Below are 11,049 nucleotides of genomic sequence, written 5' to 3' on the forward strand. Positions count from 1 at the left end.
AAAACATTTATTTTGATTAAATTATGTCAAAATTAGCTTGAGTATTTTATTTATCTGGTAAACAAATGAAAATTCGAATAATTTATAATTAGTTTTGTTTTTCAGTAAAACTATAAAATAAGTTGAAAAATCTATTTTTGATAAATATTTGTGGGTTTCTTATATATTCTTTCAATTTCTTTCAACGGTGTAAAACTGTGGTGAAAGTTTGTGAAATATTTTAATACGCTTTTTTTAAACTACTTCCTTGATATTTTGGTTGTTGTTGCGGCCACTAGGAGATGCTGGAAAAAATGCTGTCTTAAGTTTTATCATCATTGCACAAGGCAGTTTATAGGTTACTGGTGTTTATTAGGTTCATTTTTATTTTGATGTAAAAGTAGTTTTAATTTTGTAACTGCAGGAACTTTCAGCGTTTTATCGAAGAAAATGGTACCGGATAATTTGAATACGCTTGCCGATGAGTTAGAAAAGCAAGAATTAGATGTAAGTGGTGCTGAATTTACTTATGCATGTAGTAACTTGAAAAAAAATAATTTGTATTAAGCGGCCTTAATTTAATTTTTTAAATTTAATAAATTGAGTAATGTTTTGATTCATCGTATGATTGAGTTATTATTTAGCTTGCACTTTTCAAATTAGTTCTCCTCTGTATGATTTCTTTTTCTTTAATTAAAACTCTATCAGTAAAGAATGTTAAGGGTAACTTTTACTTTATAAAGATAAGCAGGAATTATTTTTGACTTAATTTTATTCTGTATTAATGATTCATCTGTTGTTTATTATACAAAAGGTTACTGCATTGAAGGTAAGTTAACCTAACCATAAATAAACAAACTAGAAAATAATTAAATTGCCACTTGACATTTGACCACATTAATTAGGGGAAAAGTAGTGATAATAAGCAATAATGATGTAGTGGAATTTAGAATTCAAAAGAATATTTTAATCTGCAATATAGGGTGTATGGTGTAATCTAATGTACTAAGGTTATTGTACTCAATAGGTATTCTGCTTAATAGAATTCTGATTAAATATTAACATATCAGTAAACAAAATTGGGCTTTTTATCAATGATGAACATTAGTTACAAAATAAGAATGATTTTAATAATATTATTTGTTTAACATTTATGTGGTAATAAGACAGTAAATTTACTTTTGCTTTTGCAGGCTCCAGGAGGTGTTCCACCTGCTCAACTTTACGCTCGATTATTAGCAATTTATTTATATCAGAATGATTTGTAAGTACCTTATTGACTTTTGTATTTCTTAAAGGTAAGGTTACTCTTATAATTAAGGGTTGGATTAACACAGAAACAGTTTTAAAGGATCATTTTATTCACATTTAATAATAATAATGCAATTATAGATTCTAATTATTATTTACTTATAATGACTGAAGTGGTAGGTATTTGATTTCTTGCTCTGCATTTGACAGCACAAATTGTAAATTTATTAATCAATCTATTGACCAAATTATATTATTTTATTTAAGGGTGCATAGCTTACATTGTTTTTTTGTAAATTTAACTTCAGCAAAACTATCATTGCCGGGTTGGATGAAAACATCACAGCCCATCCAAGCCTTTAAATTTTTTTAGAATTTTGTAGAGAATGTTTTAAAAAGTTTAATTACTTGAAATACGTTTTGAAGGAATCTGTTATATAATTTTTCATGATTTTTGTAACTGGAAGAAATCTTACACTTGACAAATCAGATGGTTTTTTATTATTAATTTAGTTTGCTGTTTTATTAATCTGTTAAATCTTTATTGTTAGATGCAATGCAAAGTTTTTGTGGAAGAGAATACCGGCTTCTACCAAAAGTTCACATATTGAACTGAGTAATATTTGGGCAGTAGGAAGAGCTATGTGGCAGAGAGATTTGCCAGCTGTGTATACAACGATATCGAGTACTGAGTGGTCTGATAATGTTGCAAACATAATGCGAGCATTACACGGTAAGTTTCATAGGTTAAATATATTATAGTTTTTCCCTACTTGTGCTGAGAATTGTTTGTAAGGAGGAAAGTTTTACGGCTGATTGTAAAAAAGTTTAGATAGTGACATTTCATCTTGTTATATTTTATCATATAGTTGTCTTTCTAAATCTTATTTAAATTATCATGTCAGTTAATCATGACTGATTTTTCAGCTGATAATTTAATTTAATTTAAAAATATAAAGAAGCAAATCCATATTATCTATAATTATTATGTTTATATTGTCAAGTAGTGCAAACGGTTAAGTATTTGCCTTCCTCTGTAGGAGAATGACAGTTTAAGTTCTGGTTAAGCCGGTTGTATTTTTAATGTTGAAGTTGCTTCTCTATATTGTTGCCTGTCATCATTCTTTTTTTAGATTTTAATTTGCAAGACATTCTGGCTTGTGATCCGTGGATGCAATAAGCTAAAAGTACACTCATTACGTGAACAAGAGGTGTGGCTGCCTATGAGCCGGGCCTCAAGTCAGGAAATCTGCAGTACATATCCAGGGATTTTCTGAATATGTTGAAATCAAATTATTATTGTTTTTTATAATGCATTATGTGTAAATTTAGGCATTTGTAAAATATTTTGTTAGCTGGTAGTTTGCCTATGTAAGCCCCAAAAAGGGTATCTTTAATTTAACATTTCTGCTTCAATTTCAAATTTGTATTTTCTTTTGTATAAAGTATCACTTTTTTTTTCTTTCCTCAATTAGTGCCATTGAGTGAAGGCTCAAACGGCGTTGATGCAATTTGCTTAAAAGTTGTCGACATTATATCACATTTTAGCAACATCTTATCATGTCCTTCACACAAAAACAAAACTATGTTGAAAATAGTTGGAATATGTTTACTGGTGTGCAGTCATCATTCTATGTATTCCCCGTACTTGTTTTTTTCTGCTTAAGATAACCATGTATGCAGGATATATCCAGGATGTATTTGCTGAATTTCAGGTACTGATTCAGCACATCAAAATGAGCAAAAAAGTTCATATTGACATGTCTTATTTTGCTCTATTTTCCTTCTGGATGCCATTTTGTGATTTTCAACAAAAAAATTATTTCTCAGGAACTGGGTAAACCTACTTTAATTAAATTTGGCAAATCAAAGACCAGTGTTTTATTCTACAAAATAAAAATTTTTGAAAACATCACCTTCAAAAATTTTAAAATGAACATTCCGTATATTTATTTTTTCTAAAAAATGTATTTTTTACCAAGGATATTCATGCATGTACCTTGTAAAACTTACGTAAGGTTAAAATATTTTCAAATTTGTGGTAATTGTGGTAGCCATCAAGTCAATATCTATAGCAATATATGTATTAACATGGTATATAGCTATAGAACTATTGGTCTGAATAGTGAAACTTTGTTACAGAGGTTGCTGATTTGTAATGCACACTGATTGTAGAACAAAATGTTGCACAAAGTGACTGATGCTACAGTCGTGTAGTTTCATTACTAATATTCCCTATTACTAATATTCCAAACTTCTTGACTTATACCATTTTCTGTCAGCTTCCGTTGTTATGGTATTGAGTCCACCTGTTATGTAAATGAATCTAAAACAATGTGCAGTGATGGAATTTTTATCATAAAAAAGTGTAAAAAGGGAATGTTAGTGACATTCATCATATCCTAAAAGTCGTTTACAATGATGAAACTTTTGTGCTTCAGAAGCTGGGCAAGCAAATACTGTATATGAAACTCACAGTTATATGAAACATCAAAAGGAAATGGATGAATTGATTCAAAATGACCATCACACTGCGCTTCAATGAATAGCCATTCAGATAGGCAGAGTGTAAGAATAAGTAGGATGGATACATGTTCTCCGACTGGGCTACTATAAAATTTATTATTGACAGATCCTACATAAATGTACAGAAAAGCACGAACAACATGAGGAGTGTTGTGAACAGCTTCTGAAATGTTAGCATGTTGAGGAGATGACTTCCTTTTAAAAATTCTGGTGGAAGATGAAACTTGGGTGCATTGTTACAAACCAAAAGAAATATTGCATTTTTACTAAAAAAAAAATAGAAAGAATAAAGAAAATGAATTTTTCATAAACACACTGAATATTGACTACACACAGTATAAACTGTACTATTTCCTCAACCAAATTTATAGGGTTCAGTTTCTTTTTTATTATAAAATATACACTAGAATGCAGTAAAAAAAAAGTGTTACAATATGAATGAACTAAAAGATCATTCATGGTGAACCATAATAATGAGTATTGAAATCTTTGGTATGTGTAGGTTTTAGTTAGAGACACAAAAACTTCTGCTGGTGGTATACATGGGCTTAAAAACTTTACACCTAAAACAAATTTACATCTAATGACTTAAATGTTTTCTGCAGAATCCTCATGTAAATATTATTATTTTTATTAGTATCTTAGCATTAATTATTATGCTTTTTAAATACTTTTAACAACAAAAATAAGATAAATGAAATGACACGTGAACAGATATCATGTACCTTTAGGAAATTAAACCTGAGACTAGCATATTTAGAACGTAATACGCTGAATGTTGTGACAATCAACATTCTTGCAAGATTTTGGTAAAAAAATTCCCACATTCAAAATAAAATTTAGACACGAGGAAACTAATTAGCTAAAAGATGTGCCTCAATAATATGATATGATATGATATATGATAGCCTTTGAATGTGTTGAGCAATTCTATAATTTCCATGTAGTAGAGTGTAATAAAAAATGTTTTTGTTAACCTTTAGAATTGTAAAATGCAGTGTGCTGAAAGCATATTGAACAGATTTTATATTCTGTAGTATTCAACTTCTTATCAGTACATAGAAGTCAAACAAAATTTTTCTTTGCTCCTATAACAATTTTTTTATGGATAACTTGAAAAGATTTTGGTCTAAACCATGCTTTAATTAAATTTTTTTATCAATAATATTATTGTGCATAAGAAGATTGCATTTTTAAAACTGGTATGAAGTTTATTTAATATTATACTCACTTTTTTTTTTTTAATCGCATAACTATGTTTTCAGTATGTAATAGCTTTTTATAAATCTGCTTAGAATAAATTTGTGTTATTTTACTTTCAGGTGAGATACAGAGGAGAGCAACAGAATTGATTTCAAGAGCCTATTCATCTCTTGGTGTAAATACATTGTCAGCTTTATTAGGATGTTCAGCCGATGAGGCTTTACGTATTGCTGCTCAGAAGAACTGGGAAGTAGATAGTAGTAAAATTATTATTCCAACCAGACCTTTCAGTAGCCCTGCTCAGGCCACTTCAAGCGAAGATCAGTTGTATAAGTTAACTGATTTTGTATCTTTTCTTGAAAATTAATATCTGTACATCTCACTAGGATAGTTTGCTTTAATATTTTCTCTAATTTATTGTGTTTTTTAAAGAATTATAATAAATAAATTTTTAACTAATTCAATGAGATATTGATTACAATTCCTTATTTTGTTGTCAAATTTAAAGGAACGTTATGAATTGTATTTACACTCTAAAACTGATGAAAGTAAAATATTTTAGACAAAATTTAAATCATTCTGTTTTAAACTATAATATAACTGCTTATAATTACAGTTAATCAACCCGTAATATTAATTGAATTATATTCAGTAGAGTATTTATCAATCTATGCTTTATATTTTTTGAAAAGAAAATACATATTGGTTTTCTTGATCTAGTAATGCATCATGAAGTTTTTATCATATTTGTTGTTAAATTGTTGATTCTTTACAAATGTTTCGTGTATGTTAAATTTTTAACAGCAGTGGACATGAACTTTCTGGAAGAAGTATATCAATAAATTAAAAAACTTGTCTGAGATGCCCTGATTTAAATAGGGGGAGGAGATAGTCTATCTTAAAAATTTTGTTTCTTACAGAATTTAAATATCTCTGAAAAGTAGGTTGTTTGAAATAAAACAGAGTTTAACATATTTAGAACAAGTACGGGTTGTAGAAGTTATAAGCAATTAATTTGAAGGAAAAATCATTAGAAAGAGCCACTTAGAGAGCTACTGATAACCCGTCTAAGGTTGAGCACTATAAATAATTGTGAAAAGTATTTATAGAAATAATAAAACAACTCTGTGGAAAATTATTAGTAAACTACTCTGAATCATCAAGTAAAAAGTAAATACACTGATTTTGTAGATAAATGTAAATAAATAAAAAAAAAAAAATATTTTCTTGAAAATTAGTCTTGTTTTTAAAAATTTTATGAGAAAATCTGACGTTAATTAAAATAAAATATTTAATTGATTTTTGTAGTTTTTGTTGTTATCTTTAAATGATAGACTACTCTACTTAAAAATGTAACACCATCTATTAAGCTCATCTGCAAATAAGTCGAATTTTAATTGTTACAGATAGTACTTTTTTTGAAGATAAACTAATATCTTAAGTATAAGTATCACTACAATATCTGGACTATCTACAATATTGATTGTAATACCTGGACTGTATGCAACACAAAAGTGGACAGTACTTCATAAATTGAATGTTATTTCCAAAAGATGGCCCCACCCGTTTATCATGGTCTAAATCCACAGGGGATGGCATCACTTGTTAGTACATGTGCGTCTGAAGTGTACTATGATGAAAATAAATAGCTGGCCTCTGTGGTGTGAGTGGTAGCGTCTCGGCCTTTTATCTGGAGATCCCAGGTTTAAATCCAGGCATGGCATTTTCACACACGCTACAAATCATTCATCTCATCCTCTGAAGCAATACTTAACAGTGGTCCCGGAAATAAATAAAAAATAAAAATAGCAATTATGGTTATGTTATCATAAGGAAAAAACCATTTCCATTTGAAAATTTTATTCTGTATTTTTTCTAATGTCTAATCTACAATTCAGAGCTGGAACTGTTATAGTTCATGAAAAAAACTGGATGCTGACACAGTAAACAAAAATTTATTTCGGGTCATCAAACACAATAAAAAAAGGAAATAAATGGCTCTAGTTCTCACAAAATTGGAACACATGATAAATTCATTGACTATGATCACCCAGAAATAACTTCTTTTGTTCTTCTTTTCTAAACTGTTGTTCTAATATTAAGCCTGGTAGTGGACTTGGTCAGGGATCAAGCCAAGTTTAATTTTATAAATATAAATATAAATGTACTAAAGTGGTTTTGTACAATAAGGTTGAAGCAAAAACTTTATGAACAGTAAGTTATTATTATGTGTTATATTTGATATGTTAGAAGAAGTTCTACTATTAGTACTGCTGTGATAGTTGTCCTATGATATCTAAAATCTCTTCATAAGGATAAAGATTTATAGAAATTAATATTTTATTATGTATAAAGTTAGATTTTTCTTACAAAAATAGTTAATGCTGAGATGATAAATTTCTAAAATTTTTACAAGAACTAAAACATAATTTCTTCAGTAAAAGGTGAAGAAAATGTTTTATGGAATTCAGGTAAAAATTGTAATATATCTTGCAATTGTATAAAGTATAAAATGAAGTTTATAAATTAATATAAGCATTATCAGGTAATTTTGAAAGATTGGTTAAAATCTCCACGAGTATATTCATTTTTACAACTTGAGGTGAGGACATAAATTTCACTTGTGTATTCTTATCAAAAGATGAAATTAAACTATTTACGGTTGGTAAGATACAATTAACCAATCATAAGCAGCTTGTCTGATGTAACTATGAAATTTTTTTTGATTTTTCATAATTTTTTCAAATAATTTAAAAGATATAAACAATAGGAAACAATTAACAATAAGGCTTACAATTTTGTAAATTAAGTGCTGAACCTTTCTTAAGGAGATGAATAACAACAAAAGTCTTAAGGCAGCTAGGGAATACTTTGTTTCTGAAAGATTCAGTAATTAGATTTCTAAGGGTGGATAAATATAGCATCTATGTCTTCTTTTAAAATAATAGCAGGAATATCGTCAATACCATGGAATATGTAGTCTTTATTTTTAAAATAAAAGTTTAAATTTCCTGGATACAACAGGAAATAAAAATGTTGATTCATCAACAAAACTATTCAACATGATTGGCTTTATTTAACATGATAATTAATGTTGTTTGAAATAGTGGAAAAAAAATTATGAAATTTCTTTGCATCTGACAAATATAAATAAAAACTATTAATTACCTAAAAATTATAATTATTATTATTATTATAATTATATAACTAAAAATTACCATTTAACACCAACCAGTAAATGCAGAACAAAATTATCTAAAAAGTGATGTATCTTAGTTTTTAAATCAATTAGATATATTTTATTTTATAAAGCTTTAACACAGAGACCTGTTTTAAACTTTTTTTTTTTAAAGTTTTATTTAATATGTGTGTTTTGGTAAAAATATACAGGTACACAAATCGCTAAAAGAAAAGTAAATAAAATTTAAAAATCTAGACCTACATCTACTACCTGAAACTTGTAACAGAATAAGTTAAGCAAAGTCATCCATAGGTACATGAAGGAAAGAGCTGACTTCAGCATGCTTTTCTTTCTTTTAACAATTCATTTAAAACAATATTTTTCTTTTATTACAGGCATTTCTTCAGGATAAAGTAAGTTAGTCAACTAAGTGAAATTTAATATTACTTCTACATTTTATGTTGTATTCGGTGCCTGTTAGTCTTAACAAAGTGGAGGCTATTAAAGTTACCATCTATTATGGTCTATGCAGGATTAGTAGTATTATTAAATTTCACATTGCCAACTTTTGTTTCCTGAAAAAATTCCTGTAAGAAAAGAAAAAAAACTTGTTTCAAATTTGATAATAGCATAATTTTTTTAATTTTGTTCCCCATTGTAGACAGTTGTCCCTTCCTTTTGTTTAAGACAATTTAAGCCTTGTTACTTTTAGGCTGAAGACCTGTTACTACCCAAAAGTTGGTTGTAATTGGTTGGATCTGTGAAGCTACAGAAGGGAACAAACAAACATATATAACGGTTAAATACATTACCACAACTCCTACGTATGTAATTGGATAAAAAGTTGTAAAAGATTACCATTAAATTCAGAACAAAATTATCTATAAGGTAATGTGTTTTATTTTTAAATGGATATATTTTATTTTATAAAGCTTTAATATCGAGTATATAAATTATTTACTGTGTTTATTGTTATAGTAATACAAAGTCTTACAAATCGTGGTATAGTTGCTTTTTTCGCCAGTAATTATTAGATTATATTTTAATTGTTACTAACATATCTGATTAACAAAATTATTGTGCCAAAAAGAATAAATTGTATAAATTGATTTAAGTCACAGTGACTTTTTATTTTTTGTTTAGTGAATTGATGATAGAAATCATTTTTATTATTTCAAAATACTACATTTTATTTTTAAAACGATTTTAAAATAACGTGGTTAATAAAGTGTTTACATTAAAAAAAAAATTATATTTAATGATTGGTGAACAAAATGTTTATGAAAATAATAGTAAATATTGTATAATAAATAATTAAATTAAAAGGAATTTTTTTTTGTGGGCAAAAAACGCCAAGGCGTTATCATCGCCCAGATATAAAATTTTATTGAGAAAAAATAATTAAATAAATTTGCTAAAAAACTACATCATTGAAACTAAAAAATTAAATCAACAACTTACAAGTAATATTACAGCTAAAATTTTCTCATTTTAAGAGACAAACTATCACAGTCTTAAAAATAAAATTAAAAATAAGTGTAAAAATAAAAAAAGTTAAAATAAAACTAAAAAGAATTTAACAAAGTCCAAGAGGGGTGTAAAAGGCCCGAAACTAAAAAAAATAAATGTAGGTTAAAAACATAAAACTAATATCACTAAAATAAATATAACTACCATCAGAGATAAAAAACTTGAAAATAAATAAAAACTACATAAATATTTATAAAAACAAAATAAAATTGAAATAAATTTAACAAACTCTGAGAGGAGTGTAAAAGGCTCCTTCTCAGATGACAGATGAAAATATAATTAAAAATCAAACGCATAACAATAAAAAAAAAAGAACACCATTATTAAAACGTATGTAAAATATTAATATTTCTAAGATATATAAACACCCGGTCCAAAACGTCCTTATTATTGCCCAGGATTTGATGAATGTTCCTGGGCAATTTAAATTTACAACGCAAGGTGTATTATCCTTGGTGATTGTGTGCGTTACGCACACAATTACCAAGTAGTTGCATTGTATGCATATTGGTGCGTTTACTGCTGACATTAGATAACAGTGTGGTGCTCTTGCATGTCCTATCCGCAATTGGCAGAGGATCGCTTCCTCACGACTAGCTTTTCTGCATGAGGATTTCGATGGCAATTAAAAGCAAATGAATAGTATTGAAGACATCCTATACAAAAAATTCTATAGTTTTATTCATAACTAGCAGATCTGGTAATGCTTCGCTATTGCTATCCTGGTATATTCGCTATTGAGCTATTGCTCTCTCTCTCTCTATATATATATATATATATATATATATATACATAGAGAGAGTGAGAGTGAGAGAGTTTAAATGAATACAATTGAAAATTTGATAAAAAAATTTAAAAAACTGAACTTCACAAATTTTACCTTTCACTTATTCTCCTTCCCCTTTCACCCTTCTCCCTCACCTCTCTCCCAGTTTCCTTTTTACACTTTCCCATTTTTCAATTTTCCCCCTTTTTCCCGCGTGTAAATTGGTCCGTTAGTTTTTTGGTTTGTTGCAGATACACATACGATCGAACATGCCTTTTATATATATCGAATAAAAAAGTCTGTTTGTATATTTGTTTGTTTGTTTCGTAAATATCTTGATACCAGGCCCACCTAGCAGGTATAGTTTTTGCAAAAATATTTCTTTTCATGTAACTAATATTCATATTCTGAATATGAACCAAATCGGTCCATAAATATAATTTTTCTAAATATCTCAAACCCAGCGCCATCTAGCAGGTTAATTTTTTGCAGAGATAATTCTTTCCGTGTAAGTAACATGTATTCTGAATATGAGGCAAATCGGACCATAAATACAATTTTTCAAAATATCTCAACGACGCCAGTGTCACCTAGCGGGTCCAAACTAATTCAG

General features: G+C 28.1%; 1 protein-coding gene across 1 annotated transcript; it reads left to right on the forward strand.

Moving 5' to 3' along the window:
* The first annotated feature begins 303 nt into the window (after positions 1-303).
* CSN8 (COP9 signalosome subunit 8) lies at positions 304-6,266 on the forward strand. Its single transcript, XM_075355893.1, has 4 exons — positions 304-486; positions 1,173-1,243; positions 1,782-1,963; positions 5,079-6,266. The coding sequence occupies exons 1-4, from the start codon at positions 430-432 to the stop codon at positions 5,324-5,326; spliced, it is 558 nt and encodes a 185-aa protein (XP_075212008.1). The 5' UTR covers positions 304-429; the 3' UTR covers positions 5,327-6,266.
* Positions 6,267-11,049: the final 4,783 nt, after the last annotated feature.

Source organism: Lycorma delicatula, chromosome 2 (genome assembly GCF_047948215.1).
Source record: "Lycorma delicatula isolate Av1 chromosome 2, ASM4794821v1, whole genome shotgun sequence".
Taxonomy (NCBI): Eukaryota; Metazoa; Arthropoda; class Insecta; order Hemiptera; family Fulgoridae; genus Lycorma; species Lycorma delicatula.